The sequence below is a fragment of the Cercospora beticola genome, chromosome 4, assembly GCF_033473495.1.
Source record: "Cercospora beticola chromosome 4, complete sequence".
NCBI classification, from domain to species: Eukaryota; Fungi; Ascomycota; class Dothideomycetes; order Mycosphaerellales; family Mycosphaerellaceae; genus Cercospora; species Cercospora beticola.
In genome coordinates, this window is record NC_088938.1 from 1,673,298 (window position 1) to 1,699,730 (window position 26,433).

Consider the following 26,433-nt stretch of genomic DNA (forward strand, 5'->3'; position numbering starts at 1 on the left):
TCTGTGAACTCGCGGATGTTCTCAGGCTGTGGAGCAAATATTCCTACCGGTTGCCGGCGGTGCATTCGTACAAGGGCACCGGGCGGTAAAACACAAGAACATCGATCTACGAGCACCCCAGCCAGATGTACTGCTACTGCTGCGGTGCTGCAAGTCTTTGCACCACTGATGCCGTGCGCTACAGGCTGCACGTCCGTTTGCGCCTCACGTCAAAAGGAGTGCTAGCACGAATGACACCGCCGCAGAGTTCGCCCTTCGTCAGTGAAGGGTAACACATTCGAGATGGCAAGATGATGTCAGGCACGAACAACCAGCCTTGCGGTGTCCGGAAATTGGTGGTGTAGATTGAGACACTGAGCTACCAGCAATGGGCCATCCTAATGCATCATGTCGCAAGTGCGAACGGCTGACCCAAAGTTGCGCGCAACAGTTGTAACCATCATCGCGGGGATGGAGGGCTCCTCGCGTGCGAGTACAGCGAATAGGTCTCAGAAAGCGATCACAGATAGTCTGTGACTTGCACATTGAGTGCTCCATTTATGGACAGTTCATCGTTCTTACAAGAATAATCTCATCAAGAGTGGGCTTTTATTTATTTCTCATTCCAGTTTTGGGCATCTCTGGGCATGCGACCAAGACTGCACCCACAAATCAAACCTCTACTCTTCTGGTCCAACTCACTTTTCTTTATGACTGCCCTCAGCCTACTCCCTCTCGGGAATTATGCCTCCGGATCTTTCACTTTCCCAATCCCCATTTACGGCACTAATGCTGAACTCATAGTTCCACTTCCCTCCGATGCAGAACACATCTGCTTTCTTATCCCGCCAAACACGCCCGTCTGTCTCAGCGACATGGTCTATGTTCGTCAATGCCCGGACGTAGACCAGGAAACCAGCGATACTCTTCGCAGATGAACTGTGTTCATAATCCCAAGCAAGATTTACGGTATTGCCTTCAACGGGTCCTTCGATTCTCAAATTCAGTGGCCTCGCCAACGACAACGGTTGGTCATACCCTGCTGTAATTCCCCCGTCATCGTCATCAGCAGCACCAACTCGAACAGCTCTGCCGTGGCCCCATTCTCCATGCACCCACTCTGCGTCCTTCGTCACATCAAGTCCAATGCCCGTCTCATCAACCCACTCTCCATGCTTAGTCCTTAAACACCATCCTCTCACCATGATCCATTGAATCACATCCCCTTCCGGCAAGCCTTTGATTTCACTCTTGGTACCAAGCGAGCCTTGTAAAGAAGGAAACGCATCACCACGATCATCATCTTTGTACAAGACTTCATATCGACTGATCACGCGTTCTGTCTCCGGAGACGTCCAAGATATCCCGAAACCGCCACGAATTGGCCGAGTCTTGATGTGAGTTGGAGCGGGGATGGGGGTATGTGTGCAGGAGCATGTGCAGACACGGGACCAAGGACCATGTTCGAAGCCGTGAGTGCACCGGATTTGCAATTCGAGGCGTGAGTCCTTGGATGTTTCGATGTCGATTCGAGGGGAGTTGGAATGTATGATATTCCAGGAGTCGTTTGATTCTTCTTCATAGGAATTTCTCTCGGGGCGCAGATCACGATGGCGAATCTCGTATGCAGCGCCAAAAACTTCCTGCCAGGTGACATTAATGCCCATCGGTGTACTCTTCGAGACGATGTCCTTCGGATCGCGGAGATCGCGCTTGGGCACATCCTTCGGGACTTTCAACGTCTTCTCTCCCAGTCCAAAGTCGTTATGCAGAGCCTCTGAAAACGCCTGAGCAATCTGAAACTCTCCCAGTGCACTCGGGTGTAGTCCATCATAGGCCGCAGGCGCCCAGTCTCGATACTGAGGCCCACAATCATAATGCTTCGCAACATTCACTGCCACCACTCGACTATTCTTCTTCGACCACTCCTTTGCCTTGACTGGAAGCAGGTCATTGAAGCGTTTCGTATTTTCCAACAAATCCTCTCTCCCTTCCATATACGTCCGATTGACAATATTCCCCAAGGCGAAATCTACATCAGGTTTCACAGCTCGCGTTCTCTCCACGATTTTATGCAAGCTATCCAAAGTGCCGTCCGCATCTGAGACCCACCAACCAACATCATTGAAGCCTAGGAGACTCAGGATGAGATCTGGCTGCCAGTCTGACACCACATCGGCAATGGTATCTTTGCACTGAAATGCCTGATAGCCCCATGTCGCGAAGTGACGTGAGCCAGCTTTGAACTTCAGGTTCACATCGGGCGCATAGCCCCAATCAATGTGGACTGCATGATGGTTATAGGGATCATCTTCGCCTGGGAGAGGAGCGGGATGCGGGATATTGGGCGGGTCAGGGCCTTTCACGCCAGTATAGGGTCCCACGAAAGAGACTAGTGTCTTCGAACGCCTGCCAGCTTCGGTGTTGAAGGGATCGCCGGGATAAAGCAGTTTCTCTTGCTTGAACCATTGCCACAATCGGTATCGCCATGTGTAGTCGCCCTCTCCTCCGTGTGTGATGGAGTCTCCAAGGATCAATATCTTCAGATGCTTCTTTGCGTGGTGGCCTTGAATGCTGAGCTTGGCCAGGCTCCCGGTTGCTTCGGGATCCATTTTCGGTGACGATCTAAGTCAATGTGTCGCTGGACTGTACCATTGCTTGAAACGAACCACAGTTCCAATTAAGGATTGATGAGGGATGTTGTTTCGAGGTCTCGAAATTGTCAATAGACGTGAAGTCAGTCGCCGGCGAAGTGGGAGATGGAATGGCAACGACCGGTCCAATCACGACTTGCCAATGCTACATTGATGCTGCGCTAGCTATTTTGGAGATGTGAACCGTTCATATATTTACATGGATACTGTTGTACAATATGTATGGCATCTGGTTGCCGGCCTCGTGTCTTCATGCATGTCCACGTCTCACTGGACTGCCTTCTAGCACAGAAGTGGCGATCCTCTCAGCTTGCTTCCGAAATGCTGATATCCCTCACGCCACAAATTGTCGAGACGACATTGCACGACAATGTATCGTGCGAAGCCGAGAAACGAGCATCGTGCAGTCTGGCGAGGCTCCTCTAGCTTCTACCCCTAGCCGCGCAGGTATCACTCCTGCTAGACGCTTCTCAATCACCCACGTCGTGTGTTGTTCCTCTCACTTTCCCTCCCTCCATCCTACTGGCACCAATGCTGCAGCAACTTGCTGTGTCCCTCTCTCTGTGGCCAACATATTGAACTGTGCCGCGGCGTTCCTCGTATCCTGCACTTCAATTCTGATGCCCAACTCGGCGATGTCTCTCCTCGTCTGCGGGCTCACTGGCACGATCTTCTCGCCAGTCCCCAGGATCAATAGATCCGGCTTAGGCCACACCAGGTCCAACACGCCCCACACGCTCTTATCCACTTCGAACATGCCTTTCGGATTCCTCAATTTCCCTGCTGCGCTCGACACGCCTTTCTTGTCGTCTCCAGCTGACCCAGCGCCGATCGTGCCTTCTTTACGCCCTGGTCTGACCCATGGCCGCCACTTGAAAGCTTCACCTCCTACCAGCAGTACTCCCGCATTGGTGACTTTCAGGCCGGAGTCGAGAGCAAAGCCGTCATCGAAGCATGCGTCGACAGCTGTTGAAGGCGGGGCCATGTTTCCGAGCATGTTCATGGCCGCAAAATCTGTCTGCGTATCCTCTTTGCTCGCGGGTCCACGATCGCGACTTTTCGGAGGACGTGACTTGCCGGCGGATGCTGGATCCTGTGTGCGTGCTGTGGAGCTGAGAGATCGCGTTCGCTGATTTGGGAATATCGAGGCCACATGCCTGCCTTTTCTGCTTTGTGGGGCGCGCTCATGTTGTATTCTCTGCCCAATGGCTGTTGCATATGGTGCCGCGGTGGTCGAATGTCCACTGCAGCAGCAGCGAACAGCTGCAGAGAAAGCCGCTAAGGACGATTGCGGCCGCAGACTTTGGGCCATTTCGAGATCCTGGCGATGCCGATCCTGTTCGTGATCCAGCTAACTTGATGGTATCCCAACTGTCACAATGTACAATCAATGGAGATAGAAGTGGGAGCAGCAGCATAGTGATGGAATTTCGGCCCGTCGCTGCAGCTCATGAAGAGCGCGTCATGAATTGGCGTTGTGCAAGTGGCCAGTGCATCAAATGTTCCTTCGACATCCTGGCCTCTCCATCCATACACCTCTGTGCGTTGACATGCAATGAAATCCTCGAAATCGGTATTATCGCTACTCTGCATCAAAACACGTGCACTGACGAGCAATGAAGATGCCCTCAGTTGCCCCCACGGCCGCTGACATGCGTGGTTCATCGTCCTCGACATGCCATCCACATCGCATCAACTCTATGTGAGCAATCCTCGCTGCACCGCTGTCTCCGCCGTCCAAGGTTCAGGTCTATCTGCCGACAATCTCCTCCGCCGCCTGAACCACGCGGTGCCCGTTGGTGGACCTCACACTCCCAGCAACCACTTGAAGCCCGCCAACGTGTCCTGCACGTATTCTGTGCTCCGATCCAACTCCGGCCAATTTGTCCAGAACATATGCCCATAACCATCATACACTTCGAGCCTCGTCTTGACTCTATTTTCTCTCAAGACACTCTCATAGATCAGAGCTTCGTCTCGTAATGGATCTAATCCAGCAACTTGCAGATAACAAGCAGGCAATCCGGCCAGATCCGGATGCAACAATGGATTGAACCGTGTATCAGTAGAGCCTTCACCTGCAAAATTCGGAGGCGCGTGAGTGACGAATTTGTCTCCGAATAGAGGATCGTTGATAGACTCCTTCCGACTGCGATATTCGGACTTCCACTTCTCTGGAACCGCATCCCACCACAACAGTGACGGCACAGAAAGATATTGTCCTGTAATCGCAGGCTTCATCCCATCGTCTCGCGTCATCTGGGACATGACAGCAGCTAGATTGCCTCCAGCGCTGGAACCTCCTACAATAAAACCAGCTGTTGGATCTCCGGGAAGCTCAGAACTTTGCGGCGATGCCGTCTTCGCAATGTATGTAACCACATCGTAGCAGTCTTCTACGCATTTTGGCCATGGGTGTTCGGGTCCTAGTCGGTAATCGACATTGATACAGAGTGCTCCAATATCTCGCGCAAACATGCGGCAGTTCAGGTCTTCATCTGTCAGGTCGCCCATTGTCCAGCCGCCTTCGTGTCTAAATGTAGTTAGTATTTGAGTCAATGTGTAGCCTCAAGAACGAAAAACACACAGCATGACGATGACAGGTGCTGACTTCGAGACAGATCTCACTGGTTTATAGATCCTGACGGGGATCTGGTAGCCGTCTCTGGCTTGTATCGTGCCCATCTTCTCATGAACTTGATCAGGAATCGGGCCTGGGATCGGATAAAGATGTCGCAACTTTGCGAGATGGTCCGCTCTTCGCTGTCGCCATTCTGAATGCTCGCCCCCTACTGCAGGTCCTGCACGTTGTTCAACAGCCTGTGATCTTGCAAGTCAGTATGCTGCTCTGCATTTTCAAGGTCGGCAACATCTGTGTACCTTCGCCAGTGGCGAGGCAACTGTGCCCATGCGCACGCGATCTTGCTCTGTAATTATGGGCATCTTCTGAAACTTTGGCGGACCTCGATGACTTCCTCAAAGTTGTCGGCGATGTGGCACTGGAGAAAGAAGGATGCAAGAAGGTGCGGCAAGTTGAAGCTCGGCTCGATACAATACCGCGACGTTGATCAACCTTGGCAAGAGCTGATGCTGGTCATCGGGAAAGGGCAGCCACACACAACTACTCCAAACACTTCTACAAGCAGAAAATCTTCGCAAGAACACCGAGAAAAGAGTCAACAAGCTGACATTTGCTCCACTGCTCTAAAGATGCACGCACGTCAAACCTCCTAGCCTCAGAATACTCCTCAAAACCATCGAACCGCTCGATCAAGCCCACGAAACGGCTTCATGAAGCTCATCTGACTTCGATCGCTGCAAAAGCCCACCGGCTTGTCCAGGACTTAGTCACAGTCATTGCAGAACCAATACCTTCCTTCAATCACCCACACAACGCGACACAGCACAGAACATTGCCTCGCACACTAGTACACTTCCCGTCTTTCACTTCATCTTCGTCGGTATCTCCCTTTTTCTGTGAAGTTCCAAGAAGAGATTAGCAACATCGCCTTCACAGCCATCGCATGATCTCTCCCTTCGATTCCAGTCCACAGCCAAACGACGAAAGTTGTCATCACCAATACCGCACTCAGGAAGGAAAGGCTCTATGGAAAGATGAACTTACGCAAGTAACATTGCACTTGGTCTTCCCATCTAGCGCCGTCTTCTCATCTATCTTGTTTTTCTTGCAAGTGTCGGTGCTATCGTCGCATTGCCCATGAGCTGCCAAAATGGCTTGCTGAATTGCATTCAGGTTCGTGGACTGAGAATTGTCGATTGCATGTTCGAGTGGCGATGGGAGAGCGAGGGTGATGCCACAGAGGCCGAGAAGGGAAAGGAGAACTGTGGATGCAGATGAGAGAAGCATCTCGAGATGCTTATTGTGTGCGGTTCGTGAAAGCGATGGTACGAGTGATCATATCCGAGAAAAGAAGGCCAAGTTGGCTTTTATACCTCACGGATAGGTGAGCCACGTTGTATACTTGTATCGATGCATAATACTTCCCGGATCATTCTTCGGAGTAATATTTCATCATACGACTGTAGCCAACTTGTCCAAGGAAAGCTGTGCCGTGAAGCTCAGACCGTCCCTCCAGACTGGGCTTCAGTCAACCAGCTCATCCCCTGTCCAGAATCAAGAAAGGCATGTCAGGCAAAAGTCAAAACGTTGCCCTACCAGCTCTTCCATAAATTCAGAAACCACTCGATATCACCATAACACTCTTGTCATCTCCTTAACAGGGTCCAAAGCAGCATCTCATGTTTCCTCCCACATTGGAACAAGATCCGCCATGATTGAGAATTCCATTCTACGTGCCGAGTGTCAGTCTCTCTTCTACACGATGAAGAAATTTGAGTATGAAGGTTAAGCAGAATAATGATCTTACGCATTCAATTTTACATGCAGCTCCCGCGGGTGAGTTTTGAGTTTTGCACGTGTCCGTCGTCTCATCGCATATATCAGCATTGGTCTGAAAGACTGTGTTCTCTTGCATGACATCGGACGAGGCCGAGTCGAGATTGGTGTCGAGTACAGCAGCCATTGCCCATGGGAGAACGAAGAGGCAGATGAGGAGCCGCGATGGAGTAGATGTAAGGTGCATGTTGTGTCTTGTTTCGGGGGGTTGTGGTCCTTGAACTCCTTCGCTGCGGTTTCGTGGAGTCTCTTCGGGCTGCAAATAAGTCTTGGTTGCTCGTCTTCTGTGGCAGCTGAATGGTATTATATATCTCGTCAATGCCTCATAGCTTATCATTGGTATACGAGGAGTGGGAGCTTTGACGATCAACATCGTTTGGAGCGCTAGGTACTGACCTTTAGGGCTTTGGAACTCCAACCTGTTCTTACAGTGTTAGCAGTATGTGAAGCAGGCATTGTACGTCCACGGAAGTTAACTGAGTTCAGAGCAACGACCATTCGTGGTAGGAAATACGAAGCTCTGCCCTATGATAGATAGACTATGCTTGGCGCTGAACGCTGTTGTCCTGTCCAAGATTGAAGTTCTGTCGCTAATCAGTATCCCAATCTAGCTCAGAACATTGAACATGCAATACTCACTCCTCAACACAGAGTGTATTCACCCACAAAGCCCAAAGCAACACTGAAAGTTTCCTTGAACGTCCACACACTTGCCTCCCTTCGTTGTCTTACCATTCTGTTCATCACATCACGTAAGCCTCGCTGCAGGTATACTATGGCATGACTCTAGCCACTCATAACTTACGCAGATAGCCATGCAATCGTCGCCCAAGTTCAGCGAATAGAGTTTGCAAGAGTCCAGTTTGCAACCTGGTTGGCCGTCGCAAAGCTCTTGGATGATATCGACTGCTCGTGAAGAACACTGCGCATTGTCCGAGCCAGTATTCGGTGCTTGTGGGCTCGCGAAAACGACAGCGAGAGACGAGAGCAGAAGGGCGGTACTGATGAACTGCATTTTGGATATTGGCTTGCGAATTTGCGACAGCTGCAAGACGTGTGATGCGGGTTGACGAACTTTATCGTTGATGGAACGGGAGTAATTTTATGTCTCATGATCTGGTTTTCGTATTCGCGAGAACAGCGGTTGATCGACTGACGAGAAATGCAGTCAGTGCTTTCCACTAGCAGCCGGCAATCATAAAGATGGTGAGACTGAGTCCAGATTCAAGAACACCTATGGCTGCGTGGGATCCACGGACCCGGTTCTCAGTTGTTTAGACTCAATGGGCGGTAATCCCAAAATGGAGAACATAATCGGAAGGAGGACACCTGGTTCGTAGAAGTGTAAGGCTGAGCATCCTTGTTCGCAATGCAAGGAAACTCCAGTATCCCTCGGACTTCGTGCAAAAGCGTGCATCAACACGACTCCAGCACGGTGCTCATAGCTGATCCTGTAGAGCATGATGTTCGAATCGGAAGTGGTTATCTGCGATTGCTTCTCTTAATCAAAGGGAACTTGGTCCAGACAAGCTTCTCACCTTGATGGGCAAGGATCCTGGAGGTCGATGAGACTTCTTGTCACCAATGCTTAAGTCATGCGGATGACATGGATGAGCAAAGTCAAATTGACCACGTTATTCCCAGGCTTTTCCCGAAATTCCTCGAAGAGCTACGACTTGCCAGGCAATGACCAATGAACCTCGCGGCTAAACCGAGCCCCAGTTGGCTTTCCAAACCCCAACCCTATGCCAGAATTTAGCGACAATTTGAATAATACTTTAGACAAGCGACGCGAGCTTGCGAGCGAAGTAAGTACTCGGAGCTGCGAACTTGCGAGCAACAGCGACGACGTACGATACCCGAGCGCGTAAGGCATAGGCCCCTTAAAAAGATAGCATTATTTCTTTTAGGCAACGAACGAGCGCGAGCCGGTAGGCGAGTGCCAGAGAGGCGCAGTGTCCCTCGAACGTAACATTCCGTTTTGATGGAATATTGATTGAATTTGATGGAGCAGCTGGGGCTCGGAGAGCCAACTGGGGCTCGGTTTATCCGCGAGGACCAATGAAGCGCCGAGTCGACCTCTGTGATAGCGTGGTAAGATCTGCCATTTGTAAAGTTCTAGTGGTGTAAAATAAAATGCTTACTCATGAATCTCAGACGCCATTGACCCTCGTCCACATGCGTCCTCTTTCCGTTCGGATGGGTATTGTGCAATTGTATCGCCGTCTATGCCAATCATTTGTCCGATTCGCATGCACCCAACGCCTCGCTGATCCCATCAACCATTGCCATCGACATCGCTTTACAATTGAACAACATTGTTCAGCAATCGCACTTCCTCGCCCGGCTTGAATGCGGGTAGACCAATATAAGGACATCCATCACAGCGGAAGGCATCGCCGAGAGCACAGTTGCCGCACGAGCCCACCTTGCCTTGAACAGTGAAGTCGACTTCGGTCAAGTCATCGGCAGCAAGTGTTGGTGCGGCCACGTTCAACTTTTGCAAGTTCTTGTCTGCTTCGGCGCGCTTGGCTTTGTCCTCTGCGGCAATGCGCTCAGCGAGACCGCACGTGCAGTCTTTGCATGCTCGCCTTCTCTTCGTTCCATCCGGCTTGCAAGCCTCGGCTGTGATAATGTCAGTGATCTGCTCTCGCATGAGACGCTTGTATACCACTTACGAATGTTTAGCGGCTTCTGTCTGTCCTCCTCGGTCAACAGCGTATCAGGATCAATTTTTCCGGCCCGCTCCAATTCGTCGTCGTCTGGAAATTCGTCCTCTGCGCTGTCCCAATCGGCTTCGTTCTCAATGAAGCCAACACCTGCAGGCGTGGACTTGACAGCGGGCGCGGCGCCGTTGCCATTGGTGTGCTGCACCTCGACATCGCCCATGTTGGCAGCCTCTAGCTCATTCGCAGGTACTGCCGCTGCATCGGCCTTCTTCTTTTTGCCAAAGCTCAATTTCACAGTCTGCGTGGAGGCAGTACTGTCTGGTTTCACCATTCCATCACCATTTCCATCCATTAAGCCTGCCAAAATAGCCTCTGTCTTCTCCGAACTCTGCACGGCGCCCAATTGTCCATCTTGACTCTTCAAGCGGCCGCCTGGCTTCAAGCTGTCCACTATCCGCTGCATGACTGCGCGGTCCAGTAGATTTGCGCCCTCATTGGATGAGCCAGCGTCTGAGAGTAGGAGTACAACATCGTATGTGGTCGCAGGAAGTGACACCAAGCCGACTGCCAGCCGATCCAGCATCTGAATGTCTGTCTGTGAGCGGTCATATGCCTCGGCCACTTCTGTCAGAGCGGAAGGGTGCGAGGCGACGGAAGGTGGGGCAAGAAGGAGCGTTCGGTTGTTCGAGGAGGCATTGGTCTGCTTGACGGGGGCAACGAAGTCATCAGTCATATCAAAGTCGGGCGTGTTGTCGATGAGCACGGAGGGCGCCATGGTGGTCGATGGGAATGCGTATCGGGGGCGTGTGTGTGTGGAGAAGGGGAATTGGTGGTGGTATATGAGTTGAGATTGTCGGCAGGCTAGGTTATCTGCATGTGCTTCGAGGGAACATCTCCGCGCATGAAAGTGCAGGTGATGACAAACCGACGTCGGAGGCAGTCGAGTCCAGTGGCGTGGGAGGTGGGGGTGAGTCGACGGCTGCGGGCTTGGCGCCAGGGTCTTTCTTTCACCACCGCAATCACCGACGTCGCAAAGGTCATCAACAGCGTGTTGTACGCGTCTTCCGGCGAGACTGGATATAGAGCAGTACCTCCTCTCCAGTGACTTCACGATGCTGTCTCCAACATGGTGGCCATGATCCCGTCCAAGGTAGGTCCGACTCTCACAACCCACTCCCGCAACCGCTTCATCAGACGGCGCGAAGCTGGAGAGCGCGGAAGCCACAAGCGAGCACCAATGTAGCGCTTGGCGGAGAAACAACGACGATGACAGGATGCAACTGCATCTCATTCCTCCTGCTCGGTGTGCCAGGACATGTCTCGACCCCTTTTCGTCGTCAACTTGATGCTCCCACACCGCTCTACCCCCACCAAGAACACCAACAGCAGAACACTCCCACCATGAGCGGATCACCTCGCAGAGCCGCCGGTGTGGCCGAAGAGCATCGCGCGTTCATAGATCGAATGGAGTTGATGTATGAGTACCTCATCGGAGAAGGCTACGTCCGCCATATGGACATCCAGGTCCCTCCCCATGGCATGCCCAAGGACCCCGTGAATGTGAGTGTCCCCACCCAGCAAGAGTGAGGTGCACTCTCGGAATCGCCGCAGAGACACTTTCTCGTTACGATTGCAGCTCCCTCTGACGAGATGCTGCCCAGGTCATCAACTTGCGCGGTGCCGGCCTCGAACCAGACACCATTGAGCTGATTGGCATCCTGCCATGCTTCACCAATTACGCCAATGCCGAGCAGCGAGTTGCCTCCCGCTTAGAGTACGACATTCCCATCGCTCCAGGATGCGCCGCTGTTTCGTATCTGGTGAATTCCTTCCTTCCAGAAGACTTCAGGGACGTCGGGAGTGATGAGCGTATGCCTCCAACAACATTCAAGATTGCCACCGCAATCGGTCCAGCAGGTTGGAACATTGCCTACGACATGCAGAAGAGTCAGTCTTTCAATCGTCTCCCAACGACAAGTCTCAGAATCTGTCAATGAAGCTAATTGCCGGGTAGAGATGATCACAAAATGGCCACTCAACGGCTGGGCCAATCGCCATGACGTGTCGGTCGAGGACTTCTTCTCGGACTGGGCTCAGCGTGTGAAGTCTGACGAATGGGTCTTTAGTGCAAGGCCAGCATGCTTCCTTCGCACTATCCAAGTCCGGCCCGGCACTGGTACCAATGGCCACGCGCACGATCACTGATGCATTCGACACGTGCACGCCTGGACTGTCTGCTTCCTTACGTCCCGGAGCAGGCTTCTGCGCGTACGGACGCTGTGCACGCATCTTTTTTTTTTTGAAGCATTGGCTGTACCTGAGTAGTACACGGCACAGGATATGCTTTCACAAGAACGCGACATGATTGCAGTATGAACATTACCGAGCACACTCACGACAGGATTGGGAAGATAGAGGAACACAAAAGTAGTGATACAGATAAATTGAATTCACAGCGGGTATCGCAATGCTAAGATTCATGAATACCATTCCCGCTCAATGCAACACCAGCCCGTGCTTGCAATGCAACATGTTCCCAAGATGTCTGCCACTACGACTCATGCGGCCTCGAATACGACATGCCTCTCACCCCACTGATGCCCGTCGCCTCAGCATCAGCACCAGAACTCTCATGAATGCCCTCCCTCTCTGTCGCCGGTGGCAATTGCAAATCTTCTCTCCTCTCCTCTGCTTCCATGCCCGCTGCATCTGCCTTCTTGATGCCTCTCGCTCCAGGCTGCAAATACAGCGCATCTGCCGTGACCAAATCCTCTCCGATAGGTGGCTGCCATTTGGAGCTCTTGCGCGGTGGCACGTGAGTAATGTACATGGTGTCAATCTCCTCCAATGTACGGCCTTGGTGCTCTTCGAGGAAGAAGAAAACAATGGGGATCGAGATGAAGCAGCACGAGGCGAAGATGTAGCCGTATTGAAAGTCGATTGCTGAGGTGATGAAGGGGCTGAAGAAGGATATTAGGAAGTTCCAGATCCTGTTTACGAGATATGATGGTTAGTTGGATTGGTCTTGTCTGGATGGAGGAAAGGGCGTGCAGCTTACCAGTTACTTGAGCTGGCAATTCCCATGCACATGGTTCTATAGCGTGTGGGATATAGTTCTCCGACTACGACCCAGATTACCGGACCCCATGTCATTGCGTATCCGGCGATAAAGAGACCTGGGAAGGATTGATTAGCACGAGTTTCATCCGGGAATCGATGAGCGGAGGGTCCTTACAAGCAAACACAATCATGGCGGCGCCGGCCTTTGGCGTTGATGTTGGATCTGCTTGATCCAAGGAGAAGTGCCCCACGGAAGAAAAGACCATGAAACACATGAACATCCAACTGGCACCCCACATGAGAGCTCCGCGGCGACCGGCTTTCTCGATCACGTAGAGACCGGGGAATGTGAAAGCGAAGTTCACAGCGCCGAGGATCATGCTGGTGATGTAGCTGTTATTAAGCCCAGTTGCCGTGAAGATGGTCGTTCCGAAGTAGAAAACTGAAATGTTGTCAGCAAACGCAAGCCATGATGGTGACAAAAGTGCAACTTACAGAAGTTGGCGCCTGTGAGTTGTTGCAGTGCTTGCATCGTAACACCCAGCAAAGTCCGGTATGCCATACGAGGTCCCGTGAAGATCTCATACCACTTTGGTTTTCCACCTCCTGCGAATTCGGCGTCGTATTTCTCTTTGATCTCACGCATTTCCCGTTGCACTTCCCAGTGGTTGATGGTCACTCCGTACGATCGGGCAATGGTCTTTCGGGCTCTTTCGATGTTGTTGTGGCGGTAGTCCCAGCGCGGTGACTCTGGGAGGAACAGGATTCCGATGATCATCAAGGCTGGTGGGATGAAGCCAACGCCCATAGGAATGCGCCATGCTGATGCGTCCTGGTTCTTTTCGGTTCCGAAGTTGATGCAGTACGCGACGAAGATGCCGAGCGTGATGAAGAGTTGGTAGCATCCAACCATTGCTCCTCTGATGTATCTGGGTGCTGTTTCTGATTGATACATGGGAGTCAGAACAGAGAGACCTCCGACTCCAAGACCAGCTACCCATCTGCCCAGTGCGACTTGGTACCATTTGTATTCGGCAGTCATTTGGACGATCACGCCAACGCAGAAGATGATGTTCCAGAAAATGATGCAGACTTTGCGGCCGAATTTGTCTGCTACGGGCGCAGAGCATAAAGCACCAAACATGGTTCCAATGGAGAGCAGACCAACAATCGTTCCAGAGACTGCGTCTGTGAAGGCATAGGTATCGGGCGAATCGCCGACATTGCCAAATCGTCGTAAAAAGTCGGGCATTTCGAGGAATCCACTAATCTGACCTGTTTCGTCGACGTGAGATGATTGCTGAGAGCTGCAACAGTATCCCTCTTACCAGTATCGTAGCCAAAAATGAAACCACCAATGCTCACAATCGCTGCGAGAGCGAATGTATATGGTCGCAATAATCTGATCTTTTCTCGGTCTGTGGGAGCTCCATCTCTTTCGACATCGCCATGATGCTGTTTATCGGTCGACCTCTTCTCAGTGCCAATGGGCGATGCTGCGCCATCTTGTCGAGGAGTGGTGGCTCCACTGTCCGTGTTCTTCGCTCTGCCAAACATCTTGAGCCGATTCATGATCAGAGAACAGGAATGGAACAGAGAGAAAACAAAAACAGTATTACCAAAGTCGTGGAATGCTACGTGCCCTCCACGGGGCAGTTATATATGGGAACCTACAGTGGACCGGGAACCCCAAGGGCAGAAGATGAAGAACGGGCAGAGTTATGCGCCAACGTCGTCATCGCCATGTGCGCTCTGGTGTTTTCCCTCATCGAGAGCCGATTTGATAGCGGTGGAGTCGCCTTCGAGGCAACTTTGTGCTCTTCCGGTAAAGCGGGATCCATAAGGTCGACGTCAGAAGGAGCTGCCGTCAAAGTCCGAGCATGCAACCTTTTATGCCCATGGTCGAGCTTGGCGGCACAAGATCTGCTTGGGAAGGCTTGTGATTGGGCTTGGTAATGACTGCACGTTTTTGTGCTCGATCGATGCAGGCATTTGCAGGATTTCCGTTCTTCGTCACCGAATTTTGCTGTCTGTTACTGGTTGGGAGGATGGACTGCTTTGCGATTTCGCGATGAAGAGGCGAGACAGGTCGACGTCATTCAATGCTTGCCGAATGCCGACGTTGCCCCAAGCCGTCGACACACGCGCTTTCCTTTGCCATCCCACGTGTCGACCGTAGAGCCGCAAACAACTTACATCATTGTACATTTGCAGACTCTGCACACGACCAACCTCGATGCCGAAATCTGATGGCCAAGAGCGCATGGGGAGGCTGCCCGCGGCTCGGACGAATCTCGACTCTCAAACGCAAAATCGCGAGAACAGGACGCACCTGTCACTGCTTATGAATCTGTCTTCTCCTAGGAGGTACTGTGCTATGTGCCTTGGATCCACATAAAAACGGAATGCTCGGTCCGTGTCTTCAACTCCCGCCGCGCTCGGCATCTGTCTGCTTCCATGGCCGACCAAAGGGGTGGTGTTGAAGAGCTCGAGACTTGGGGCATCAGGAGACTGATGTGGATAAGTCTATCTGCGCACAGCACGCCTGGGAGCAGCGTTACCTCTCATGTTCTTGGTGCGGAGAATCTGGCTGGAGAGGTACAACCGCCCAACTAGCAGTGGAGCAGAAAGGGGACACAAAGTCGAGATCAATTGATGATTTGTGATCGAGGTCCACTGTTCACGGTACCGGACCACAAGACCTACTTCCGCTGTTCTCTCCTTTTGACAGCCCAGTGCGACAACGAGGCCACATTTACGCTTCCGTTCGTGGACTCGTAAAGGCGTAGTCTCTGTCGGCATCCCTAGCGAATCGTGGGAACCACTTTCATGCGATAAAAGCTGATTTGAGTCATACAGCTTGTCAACTTGCACCTGTTCCGGATCCCATCATAATTCCACTGCGCCCTGGTATCTTGTCTCAAACGCCCGTGGCCCTCCCAGAAAGCACAATCAACGTGTATCGTGGCAATCGCCCTCGGCAGCAACCATCACATCCAAAGAAGTCCAGTGACACACACGGCCAGAAACGAACCGCACAACACGACTGCTGATGGGCTAGAGGTTAACGATAACTGGGCTGCACTTGTTTGGCAAGTACCTCCATTAGCGGTGCGCTTGGCTCCGCCGGTGATTTGGACGTCATATTCATAGTAGCCAGTGCCAGTAAGGTTGTAGCTGATTGTCTTCGACAGAGGAGTAGGGCCATAATTATCATCCACGACGGTGACGACGCAAGAAGCACTTGACTTTGCGGGGTCCAGCGTGCAAGATTCGTGCATGGTGGCGCTGGTCTCGGAGTAGATCGCTGCGCTGGTCACCTGGAAGAACTCGCTGCCTTCTGTTATTGTTGCGACCTAGCAGCACATCAGCTTCACATTGCGGAACTCTGGAGCTTCACGGCTGTGCTGACCTGACCCGCGTTACCAAATGGAGCTGAAGTCATGGACACCACATAGGTTGTACTGCCATCGCAAGCATTTTGGATCGAAGCGGCCCATTGGGCATTGGGGTTCATGTTGTCGATGAAGAGCGGCACGGACTCTGTTCCCGATTCTGCTGCGGCGACATAGCTCGTGAGTGCCAGTATCAAGCACACGACTGGGCGCAGCATTTCCCGCGGTATTCTGGTGCAACGAATTGGGTGGCAGTCGCGTCAGGATCGGCGCTCGATTACTGCGCTTGAGAACCGTTGTTCTAGCAAAGCGTGTTGGTCAAGCGGACTCGTCGAAGTGAAGGCGCGTATCAGATGAAGTGCAGCAGTCGAGCAGAAAAGATTGCCGGAGGCATTCGCAAGTAGGAGGTACGTGGGCGCGATTCGTATTCCGCTCTAATCTCGTAGCTGCGTGCTAGCTGGACGCTGGAACAACGTGGATGGAGCCAATAATCCTGAACTTTCATATTGCAAGCGAGGTGGTCCACTCCGGGCCTACGCCCGAGCAGGAGCAACGATGCAAGGCGAAGGAAGTGAAGCGTTTCAACACTCGTGCCTGTGGCGTCTTCCCCGCGTCGCGACACGTGTGCCTGGCATGGCTGCTACACGAGATTCCGCGCTCGTGGACGTAGCAGTATAGAATGTGCAAGCGGTGTTGCGACCGTTTTGTGCAACGTGATGTGGTGGTTCCAGAACGCGGAATCAACGTCCGCGCAAGGCTTAGCGACGGAAGTCACGCCCGAGCGGACAGGGATTATGCGAAGCATTCCACTTTTCCAATTGTAGAAGTAGTTCCTTCAGTCAACAAACCCCTCAGTTTTGATTGTTCGAATTGGAGATTGTGGAAGCTGTCCGGAGCAAAAGGCCTGATGGGGGGCAGATCAGCTGATGAGAGGTCTCCGCCTTCACAGGACTGCAGGACTTCTTGCCAAATTCCCAACCCCATCTCCACGCTGCACCCATGTGTATGCGACGCTAAATGCCGCGCGGCTGTCGAAATGGAACAGAGAGCTTGTGTAAAGCACCATTGGGGTCCGAGCAAGCTAAAGAGCAGTGAAGATGGCCCCAGGTGCTGTCGATGGGGATGAACTGGCTTCTACACGACGCAATCCAGGACATGCAGCGCCATCACCCGCATCAGATGCTCTGCACGGGCTAAGTCACCAGCATCGAGGAGATATTGCGAATTGGCCACTCCGGTCGGGACGCCAGTCGCTCTTGCAACAGAGGTCGCGCTTGCGGAATACCAATGTCGTAGGCAATGATTTCCAGATGGCCCATCATCCAACGGAACATGCTGTTCGACACTCGCGTCGGATTCGAGGCCAGGTATATGGGCATCAAACATGAGAGTCCGCTATACATTAGGGGCCGGCACGCTGAAGCATGACCACGCGGTTCTCTCAGGCCGGCATTGTCGCCAAAGAAGTATGGAAGACTGTATGCGATATCTTCAGATATAGCCAAGATGCAGACGTGGGCGTGCGTGCATCGCGGCTCATCGTCTTGACTGGAAGCCAACCCAGACTTTATTTCGAGCAGGCGAAGGATCTCCTCGTTTGCAGTGATACGGACGCAGCGGTATCGAGTCATCACGGAAGCACCAATGTCATTGTGGTACACATCCTTGTGCTGAAGAAACATATCTCCGCGGCTGCACAGAGGCATCCTTTCTGCACAGAAGCGTGGCGATCGTTGGTCGAACCAGGTACTCAGATCTCCTTCTATTGCTGCCAGAATTTCGATATTCGTGGCGATCGAGGCGGGATCCACGACTTCTGTCGATACGAGAACTTCGCATAGTCGAGCTGCTATGTGCAGGAGATCAGCTATCATGACCTCTTCAGCGTGGAACCGGCTTTGGATACAATTTTCCAGCTTCAACAGCGCCGGTGGTATGCGCTGCCTTCCGTGCAGACAGCAGAGCTCAATTTGAGAAGCTACGCGCTGATACATCATGTGCTGCGCTATCTCCAGCATGGCTCCCTCACCTCGCAATTGCATAAGTTGCACTGCGCCATTCAAGTGAAGCAAGAGTCTCTGGCGATGGGTTGCACTCTCGTTCGAGCCAACCAACTCATACAGCGCCAGCAAGATGACTGTCGCCACAGTCTCGTCCCTTTGCGCTAGTGTGGGATATCGCAAAGATCTTTGTGTCTGGCGAAGGGCTTCCGAGTACTTTTCGCCGGCTAACACTCTGAAGGAGCGTTTTTCCTCTCGTGTCGGTAACGAAGCCAAGCCCAATGCCGTTACGATATTTGACAGCATGCTGTCAGTCTTGGCCTGGCCGTAGAGCGGGGCCACGAAGTCCAGCTCGTTCTTGGTGTGCCTAAGCCACACACTGATATATCGATCAAAGAAGAGGTTGGCAGCCGCAACTGTGGCATGATAATTCGGACTTGCGATGGTCGACATCTGCCCATCTTGCATAATGGCTTCACAAGATCTCGGGAAGCGCGGCCACGGCTTTTCGAGAACACTCTTATCAGAAATAGAGCTTTGGGAGCCTCGGTCGGCAGTTTGGGAGCTGTCAGAAGCAGCCTTCGAAGCTCTAATGTGGACGTCTCGCGTCTGATCGACCACGCGGAGACTGGCCGTATCCTGGTATCCGGTGCATTTTCGGTCCGCTCGCTTGCATTGTCCGCAAGAAGGTCGTGACTGATCGCACTGGAGCATCCATCAGTTCAGCGAAATGTCTTGATGACGCTGCGGAACATTTATACTCTTGTCTTTCTCGCTCTGCATTCCGCACAACCTCTGCTCAACTTCCCTCGGTAGACCATGTTGATCTTTTGGCGGTCAAGCTATGCTTTGGTTACATTCAACCAACATGAAGCTCTCAGTTTCGCCCCCAAGATGTGTCTGCGTTGCAAGTCGGGCATGCTGGGCCAAACATCAGCAAGTGCAGCTGCGAGCTGCATACCAGAACTGGTCTAGCCTACATGCATCGAAGGATTCATCCTCCGCTTAGCCATGGGGGCTGCTGAGGGCTGTGTCACGGTGTCTACGTCGACTCCCTTCTCACAAACGCTCGAAGCCAAACGGCAACACTTCTTTCTGCGCAACCCAGGCCTTGATAACCTCTGCGAACAACCTCGGATCCTGCCTGTTCCACGGATGTCGCATGGCTTTGTGTTGAACAGCAAAAGTCTTGCCATTTTGCTTCTGACCAACTTCTGCGACCTTGCGTGCGACCTGGATATTGTCGTCCGTTGGCACAATGCCCTTCTTAGTCGCTGCAATGATGAGTGTTCGAGCTTCGAATTGAGGCCAATCCTGTTCGCTCAAGCTGCCGCAGAAGACTTCTTTGTTGAAGTCCAATGTACACACGGACACATCGCCAAACTGAACATCCGTGCCATCCATCAGCCAGCGCGTGATAGGTTTTGGCATGGCTCGCTCGACACGTTCATTGAGCCATACTGCGTATGGGAGATATGGCGTTAAGCGATTTCTCGGCAACCTTCCCACACCGGACACTACCATCGAGGTCACGACTTCCGGATGTTCTGCTGCAAGTCGCAAAGCCACACTTGCACCTAGACTGTGTCCAACGACATGAGCCATGCCATGGTGAGCTTGCTGTTTGATCAATTGAGCGATCGTCTCCGCGGCGTAGGCCGTGGTGTATGGCTGGATGTGTCGTGCTTCGCCATGACAAATTTGATCTGGAACAAGAAGATGATAGTCGTGAAGATAAGGAATAACCATGTCCCAGTCATTGCGGTCGACACATGCTCCGTGAATGAGAACTACCGTGACTTGGGCCTCAGGGTTGATCGAAGAATGTGGTAGCACTTCGTCGACATCAAGATGCACCTGCTTTCGCGCAGGCCAAGAGTCGGAAGGGATACCCATGCTGCTTGAGCCAGGCGGTATAGAAGACTTGGAGATCGCGAACATAGACAGAACAGACCACGCCTTGAACACAATACCCGTGCATATTGTGGCTGTGCATGGCGATTGAACTCTAATCCTTCACGCGTCGAGCTTTCCGGGCACCCGAATCTCCAGGATCTCGAATCCGCTGAAGCGCTTCAAGTATCGTTCAGATTTGCGATAAATCTTCAGAGTCCGGTGTCGTTTCCAACGAGACTGTGCATTGACATCTTCCGGCCCCAGTATCGCTGATGGAGCTTGCCAGGCTGGATCGAAAACCAGCAACGAACGCTTTGCTGATCGAGTCTTCTGGAGGCCGACGATAGTCATGCTGTGTCCAGATCGTTGGAAAAACAGCGGCATGAGACCAGTTTGACAGACAATACTCGATCCTGAATTGTCATTGGCCTGCGAAAAGTACTTCTCTACGAAGTCGAGCAACTCGTGCCATGCGTCTCTGCCCTCGAAAGCATGTCCTGTGCATGGGATATGGAGACTCAACATGAGGGCTTCTGCCTCAGGTGTCCCAATATGTTTCCTGCTCCCTCGAATGCCTCCAGTCGCAATGCGGCCGTGCAGGTTAAATCCGGCATCCCACGCGCTTTCGATCACTTCCTGGATATCGAAGATACTGCACTTGTCAAGTGAGATACTTGGTCCCAAACTTAGTATCAAGCCGGGAAGGCAAGAAAGAAGCATTTGAATATTCCGGTACCCGCAAAAATGCCCGCCTTCATTCTTGAGCTTGTGAACCTGCACGACGCCTGTCGTGCACAAGTACGCATATCCGTTGTCTGAATCCTGCTGGAGATGCTGCGCAAGCTTGGGAATTACATTACGAACTCGGTTTCGTTCACCTTCTTTGCTGATAAGATCTGCTATGCGATCGGGCATGCGATCTTCGAATGCATGTCGACCCAACTCTCGTTTCTGCGAGAAACCTATGCATTAGCCTGCACGCCAACGCTACGACTCACACACGTTTATGCCACTGACCCCAAGCCTTCGGATCTCAACCTCACGATGCTCTGCGACAGCCATGCTTGCAGCTTCCAGCCAGCTGAGCTTTACAACTTTCGCTGTCTTCACAGCATCATCAGCTCAGCCACCAAATGAAAGTTCGACTTCGATACGATACCTTGTCAGATAATAAATCGCGCAGTAGTGCCTTGCTCGAGGCACGCACTGCCACATGCACGTGTGTGAACGCGTGTGTGTACAACCCAGATTCCTGAACCCTCGAGGTGGCTCCCCAGTCATGGATGACGCGCGGCCTGGCTGAGTGAGCTGACACGGTCAACGACCATTGGCCAGCAAACGTAACACGAGCGTAGCGCCACTTCTCGCATCGAGACAAGCACCAACCAAGCTTCATTCTCCGAAGCTTGGTACTGGGCTTTAAATGGAAGTGGTGTCTTCATGGTATGTGGATTGTCCCACACCGCTTGCCACTGCTTCTCGTTATTTGTGCGTGTTGTTCCTACTTCCAACATTTGCTGATCGACTCCGGCTTTTGTTACTCTTGTGAAGCCGTCTCTTATCTCCTGTCGTCAAGATGGCTGCCCAGAATGATGTCGAAATGCAATACCAGGCTCCTGGGCAAATGACTCCGACAGCGCCAACCACAGAGAACTCAACTGTGCAAGAAGTAACCGCATGCTCCGCGATGCTCAGAATGATCGAAAGCTGACACAATTCAAGACTCCACAAGAAGAAGAGAAGCCGAAAAGGACGTTCCTCGGCATGCGAGGTGGCGGCATAATTCGTGAGTAACACCTACACTTCCGATCGAGCTCAGTGTGAGATGTCCAACTCACAATATTGCATAGTCGACCTCTGCGCTTGCTTCATCTGTTGCGAATGTATAGAAGGCTGTTGTCATGCGGTCGACGACTGTTGTTGCTGTTAAAGAAGGAGCTTACGATCTGGGACATTTCAGTCTGACGAAGGGTTTGCCTCCGGCCATGGTGTGTCTTCAATGCGATCAACCAACTTTTCACCACTCACTTTGCCGTCACGCATTTCCTGCATGCCTTCCAAGGTCCTATACAGCCCTTTGCTGCCGACCCGTTGAGGATGCATCTTGAGCTGGCCTTTCGCCCACAACTTCTCTGCGATGTCCATGTACTGTCTGCCAAGGGTAAAGTCTTCGGGCTGTGCTGTAATTTTTTCTCCTTCGTAGACATACTTCTCGCCGGTGATGGAGTAACCTAGGAATGACACGGAGTTGACGTGGTCCCGTGAACACACGGTATCCAGCAAATTGCAATAGATGCCTCCTTCGCTCCCGAACGCCTGCGCACAGATGGCTGCTGAGCTTTCAATCGAGACAGTGTCGAATACTAACTTCAGTTTGTTCTTGGTAGCAGTACGGATACTTTCGCCTACCGATGGAGCTCGCTGGGCTGAGCATCAGGGGGGACCCACAAGCATTGATTGAGAGTGGGCGTGCTGATACATACATAGTCGTATAGGAGCTTCGCTCCACGCTCTCGCAACAAGTCGAAGTGTTTTGGAGAGCAGGTCGTGATGACCGAGTAGCCAAGCCTGATTCACGGATCAGCACACACTCTCGAAAATCTGATTGCCAACAACACACTGAGCTGCAAGCTGGACCGCGATAGATCCTGTCGAAGTGCTACCGCCATAGACCAGAAGAGGCTCTCCATTGGCCAAAGAAGACGAACCAGGAAGTGGCAAGCTCAAGCTCTTGTGCAAAGCATACATACTCGTCCCAATCGCGACGCCGGTTGAGGCCGCTGCTTCAAAGTCGACATTATCGGAGATGTGAAGTTGTAAATCACCTTTGACAACAATGTATCGAGCGAATGCCCCTCCCTCTGGATAGGCGTCATTCGCGCCATGAGCGAAACCAGCTATTCGATCGCCAGGCTGGAAAGATCTTGTCACGCCTTTGCCGACTTTCACAACGACTCCAGCGTAGTCGCAACCTACGAGGGTACCCGGAGCACCGGCAGTATCCAGACTTGTGTGATCAGTGGGGTTGAGAGCAATGGCGACTGTTCGAACCAGGATGTAGCCGTCTCGTAGCTCCGGTATTGGGATTCGTTGCACTATCGCCTGGCCGGCACTTTGGCGAATGAGGCCGAAGTTCTCCTCGTTGTCTATTGTTGCCTAATTTCTCTTCGGCTCAGGTAGAGGTATGCCGAGGTCAGCATGTGCAATGATATGTGTTTCACCCTTTATACCAAGATGCCCAGGCGAAAGGATCGTTGCGCTGCTGATAAATCCAATTCCGCTCTCCTCAACACCGAACACCGCTGGCGATATGCCGCATGGTTATTGTTTGTCCCTACCATGATGCCCTCAAGTTAATATAGTGCGACACGACGGGCGCTCTTTCGATCTTGGCTCATCGCTTTCGCGTACTTGGGAAACGGCCGAGACACCGAGTGCAAGAAGTCGCATCTCATCGTTCTTACCGCATCATGCCGAATAGCCGGCAAGTATGCGTCTTAAGGCCAAGGAAATAACCATGTTCCATGCGCAACCGATTGAGCGGGGGACGTTCACAAGCTGTTGGCGAAGTGAAAATGGAGATGGAAGTGCTGAGGGAGATTGTGGCTGTTCGCAGCTGGTGGCGGTGCAGCTCACCAGCCACACGTGCCTAGGCCGAGGTTGTTCGGCTGACATTGATGATTGATCAACCGCATGTGTCTTCCAGTTCATGTCAACGACAAGCCATTCGGCCCCATATTGACCATAAAACAAACGGCCGTAGTCTCAGAAGCAAGCACCAAGATATTCTCCAGCACAAGCAATCCCTGTCAGAATGGCGCAGAAATACACCGACATTATTGTCACGGTTCAAGACGGCATCGGTACGATCAAGGTAAACACATATCTTCCATCAAACAGCCACCAAACGCATCAGAACTAACTCGATCGCAGTTCAACCGGCCCAAGCAACTCAACTCCTTTGGTGGTACCCTCATTGAAGACACAATCGCCGCCCTGCGAGAGCTGGACAACCACCCAGATACCACGTTCACAGTCATCACAGGCGAAGGCCGCTTTTTCGCCTCAGGAGCCGACGTCACTGGAATCGCAGGCACGCCCCAAAACTTCAAGAACGATGGCGAGAAGAAAGTTTTCTGGGTTCAGCGATTTGCTGTCGGAATGGAACTGGTGCGAGCCATGATCGATCACAAGAAAGTGCTCGTGACGGCGATGAACGGTCCTGGTGTCGGTGCTGGAGCTGCTTGGTTCCAAGGATCGGCTGATCTACTGTATGCTGCTGAGGGAGCGTGGCTGCAGGTGACGTTCTCGCAGATGGGGTTGGTACCTGAGAACGGAGCTGCGGTAAACTGGGCGCAGAGCATGGGTGTGCATCGTGCGAACGACTGGCTGTTGTTTGGTGGCAAGGCCACAGTGGAGGAATTGAAGGAGGCGGGCCTGGTGAACAAGATCTTCCCACAGAAGACTTTCCACGCGGATGTGCACAACTACCTGAAGGAGATGCTGAAGGAGAGAAGCGGCAAGTCGATGATGGAGATGAAGCGACTGCAGAACAAGGGGACTCGTGACGCGCGAATTCTGTCGTTGTTCGAGGCTTGGCAGGCGTTGAGCGAGAGATTTGTGGATGGTGAGCCGATGGTGAGGATGAAGGCCAAGATGGACGAGCTGGCTGGTGAGTCTACCTCCTTGTCGTCATTCTGGACTTGCTTGATGCTAACCCGTTCACAGCGAAGAGAAAGGCCCGTGAATCGAAGATCTAGAGGTGGAAGTTCTGTACTGATCGATTTCCAAAAATATGCTGAATGTTGCATAGTTGCTGGCGAGATCGGAGGGCACATGGCCCTGGCTCGAGCACCTCACTTCATGTCTCTTCGACACTAACGCACACTTACCTTCGCGATCAGATGCACTTCTGCTATGTATAGCTATGATCAAACCGGACAGGTGCCATTGAAGTTGGCCTGCCCATCGTCACAGTTTCCTTCTCATATAACCATTCGTCGCCGTTATCGGAGCTGCGAACATAGCCTCAGTTCACACCTGGCAGCTCATGCTCCGTGCAGTTCTACACTTTCACATATCATCATACCAAACCCTCACCTCCCCAATCCAAAACTAGCATCTCACCATGTCGTCCTCTCCATCAACCACGTCCCAAATTCCGGCTGCTTTGACAAACCTTTTCGAAGCTATCGAATCATCCTTCCCCTCCACCACACTCGGCCAAGACAAATGGTACATCGTGGTACTCGCCTGCCTCGTTTCAGGCAATCATCCCGGACAAGCAGCCGATCTCTACAAATACCTCATCCTTCGCCCTGAGTTTTCTACACCAGACCAAAGAAAAGCTCTTGTCCGCCGCCTTCGCGAATGCCTCATCAAACTCGTCATCATCGGTGGAGTCATCAAGCCCATCGAGGCGATCTTTTGCATCGCCAATATTGAAAGGCCGGAAGATCGAGATTACACTTTTTCGAGGTAAGAGATCAATCAAAGGCACATCAACCTTACGTCCGCTTTTCATCTCGCTCATAAGAATCCTCGCACTAACAAAATTCCTCCGAAAGAGAAAACTGGTCCTCTGGTCCCGAAAACGAAAAACGCGGCCGAGCCTGGCTCGATGCAATCTACAAGCACAACCACGCCAAAACCGAAAACCTCCTCTCATGCCACAAAGACTTTGATTGGCTTTCACGAGAAATCACCTACGGGTTATTTCTCTCTGATCATGAGATTCTAGGACCAGTGAGTAACATGCCAACATGACCCCACTCAATCGGTCGACTGACCAATTATTTTCCAGGTCGAAACAGAACTCATAGTCCTCTCTGGCATCGCCATGCAGAATCTGCCTCGCGAAATGGGCTGGCATCTACGAGGGACAAGGCGAATCGGCGTCAGTGCAGAAGATGTGGAGAAGATACATCAGTGCATCGAAAAGGTCGGGGAGTACTGCGGATTGCCACTGGATCGACTCCCACGAGTCAAGGATATCGAGCATGAAGTGGCATTTGACTGATGAATCGGGAGGGAGGGCAAGTTGGGTGAATGCTCTGCGTGACTGAGGTGCCATAGTATGCTACCCATTGGCAGCATTCTCGCTACTGCTGAAACACGCACGAGGTGGTTCACGGCCATGAGAAAGTCACCGTAATAGAACGGTCAAGGGGGAGCGCTTTGCGCAATGTACCATGCGCGGCCTTTATAAGACGTTGGCCATCACGTCCACTCATTACATGTTCTCTCACGCATTGACCATTCGTGCGTATCACGATTCGTAGCAAGAGGAGATTCGCTTTCTTCGAAGCTGAGAAGGTGAAGACTGCATGTCCAACGAGCCTCCCTCAGTGCTATCACAGCTGT

The 26,433-nt window shown here is 52.2% G+C and overlaps 13 protein-coding genes across 13 annotated transcripts; 3 read left to right on the forward strand and 10 right to left on the reverse strand.

The window, feature by feature from the left end:
- Window positions 1-704: 704 nt before the first annotated feature.
- On the reverse strand, window positions 705-2,591 carry RHO25_006301 (uncharacterized protein; the record flags this gene model as incomplete). The annotated part of the gene is made up of 1 exon (XM_023597136.2): window positions 705-2,591. One exon carries the CDS (start codon window positions 2,589-2,591, stop codon window positions 705-707), a length of 1,887 nt encoding a protein of 628 aa, XP_023452344.1.
- A 541-nt stretch (window positions 2,592-3,132) lies between these two features.
- On the reverse strand, window positions 3,133-3,636 carry RHO25_006302 (uncharacterized protein; the record flags this gene model as incomplete). Its single annotated transcript, XM_023597137.2, has 1 exon — window positions 3,133-3,636. One exon carries the CDS (start codon window positions 3,634-3,636, stop codon window positions 3,133-3,135), a length of 504 nt encoding a protein of 167 aa, XP_023453104.2.
- An 803-nt stretch (window positions 3,637-4,439) lies between these two features.
- RHO25_006303 (uncharacterized protein) lies at window positions 4,440-5,576 on the reverse strand (the record flags this gene model as incomplete). The annotated part of the gene is made up of 3 exons (XM_023597138.2): window positions 4,440-5,166; window positions 5,221-5,453; window positions 5,514-5,576. The coding sequence occupies 3 exons, from the start codon at window positions 5,574-5,576 to the stop codon at window positions 4,440-4,442; spliced, it is 1,023 nt and encodes a 340-aa protein (XP_023453105.1).
- A 3,776-nt stretch (window positions 5,577-9,352) lies between these two features.
- RHO25_006304 (uncharacterized protein) lies at window positions 9,353-10,494 on the reverse strand (the record flags this gene model as incomplete). The annotated part of the gene is made up of 2 exons (XM_023597140.2): window positions 9,353-9,675; window positions 9,729-10,494. 2 exons carry the CDS (start codon window positions 10,492-10,494, stop codon window positions 9,353-9,355), a joined length of 1,089 nt encoding a protein of 362 aa, XP_023452750.1.
- A 626-nt stretch (window positions 10,495-11,120) lies between these two features.
- Window positions 11,121-11,924, forward strand: RHO25_006305 (uncharacterized protein; the record flags this gene model as incomplete). Its single annotated transcript, XM_023597141.2, has 3 exons — window positions 11,121-11,279; window positions 11,381-11,666; window positions 11,734-11,924. The coding sequence occupies 3 exons, from the start codon at window positions 11,121-11,123 to the stop codon at window positions 11,922-11,924; spliced, it is 636 nt and encodes a 211-aa protein (XP_023452747.1).
- Window positions 11,925-12,270: 346 nt separating this feature from the next.
- On the reverse strand, window positions 12,271-14,351 carry RHO25_006306 (uncharacterized protein; the record flags this gene model as incomplete). The annotated part of the gene is made up of 5 exons (XM_023597142.2): window positions 12,271-12,709; window positions 12,778-12,895; window positions 12,955-13,221; window positions 13,275-14,054; window positions 14,108-14,351. The coding sequence occupies 5 exons, from the start codon at window positions 14,349-14,351 to the stop codon at window positions 12,271-12,273; spliced, it is 1,848 nt and encodes a 615-aa protein (XP_023452748.1).
- A 1,418-nt stretch (window positions 14,352-15,769) lies between these two features.
- Window positions 15,770-16,392, reverse strand: RHO25_006307 (uncharacterized protein; the record flags this gene model as incomplete). The annotated part of the gene is made up of 2 exons (XM_023597143.2): window positions 15,770-16,135; window positions 16,192-16,392. 2 exons carry the CDS (start codon window positions 16,390-16,392, stop codon window positions 15,770-15,772), a joined length of 567 nt encoding a protein of 188 aa, XP_023453102.1.
- Window positions 16,393-17,367: 975 nt separating this feature from the next.
- Window positions 17,368-18,642, reverse strand: RHO25_006308 (uncharacterized protein; the record flags this gene model as incomplete). The annotated part of the gene is made up of 1 exon (XM_023597144.1): window positions 17,368-18,642. The coding sequence occupies one exon, from the start codon at window positions 18,640-18,642 to the stop codon at window positions 17,368-17,370; it is 1,275 nt and encodes a 424-aa protein (XP_023453103.1).
- Window positions 18,643-19,233: 591 nt separating this feature from the next.
- On the reverse strand, window positions 19,234-20,070 carry RHO25_006309 (uncharacterized protein; the record flags this gene model as incomplete). Its single annotated transcript, XM_023597145.1, has 1 exon — window positions 19,234-20,070. One exon carries the CDS (start codon window positions 20,068-20,070, stop codon window positions 19,234-19,236), a length of 837 nt encoding a protein of 278 aa, XP_023452741.1.
- Window positions 20,071-20,190: 120 nt separating this feature from the next.
- RHO25_006310 (uncharacterized protein) lies at window positions 20,191-21,132 on the reverse strand (the record flags this gene model as incomplete). Its single annotated transcript, XM_023597146.1, has 2 exons — window positions 20,191-21,021; window positions 21,088-21,132. The coding sequence occupies 2 exons, from the start codon at window positions 21,130-21,132 to the stop codon at window positions 20,191-20,193; spliced, it is 876 nt and encodes a 291-aa protein (XP_023452743.1).
- An 894-nt stretch (window positions 21,133-22,026) lies between these two features.
- On the reverse strand, window positions 22,027-23,411 carry RHO25_006311 (uncharacterized protein; the record flags this gene model as incomplete). The annotated part of the gene is made up of 4 exons (XM_023597147.1): window positions 22,027-22,491; window positions 22,554-22,638; window positions 22,691-23,226; window positions 23,301-23,411. 4 exons carry the CDS (start codon window positions 23,409-23,411, stop codon window positions 22,027-22,029), a joined length of 1,197 nt encoding a protein of 398 aa, XP_023452665.1.
- A 473-nt stretch (window positions 23,412-23,884) lies between these two features.
- On the forward strand, window positions 23,885-24,830 carry RHO25_006312 (uncharacterized protein; the record flags this gene model as incomplete). The annotated part of the gene is made up of 3 exons (XM_023597148.2): window positions 23,885-23,944; window positions 24,004-24,742; window positions 24,799-24,830. 3 exons carry the CDS (start codon window positions 23,885-23,887, stop codon window positions 24,828-24,830), a joined length of 831 nt encoding a protein of 276 aa, XP_023452489.1.
- Window positions 24,831-25,198: 368 nt separating this feature from the next.
- On the forward strand, window positions 25,199-26,089 carry RHO25_006313 (uncharacterized protein; the record flags this gene model as incomplete). Its single annotated transcript, XM_023597149.2, has 3 exons — window positions 25,199-25,548; window positions 25,638-25,815; window positions 25,874-26,089. 3 exons carry the CDS (start codon window positions 25,199-25,201, stop codon window positions 26,087-26,089), a joined length of 744 nt encoding a protein of 247 aa, XP_023452509.1.
- Between the last annotated feature and the right edge of the window lie 344 nt (window positions 26,090-26,433).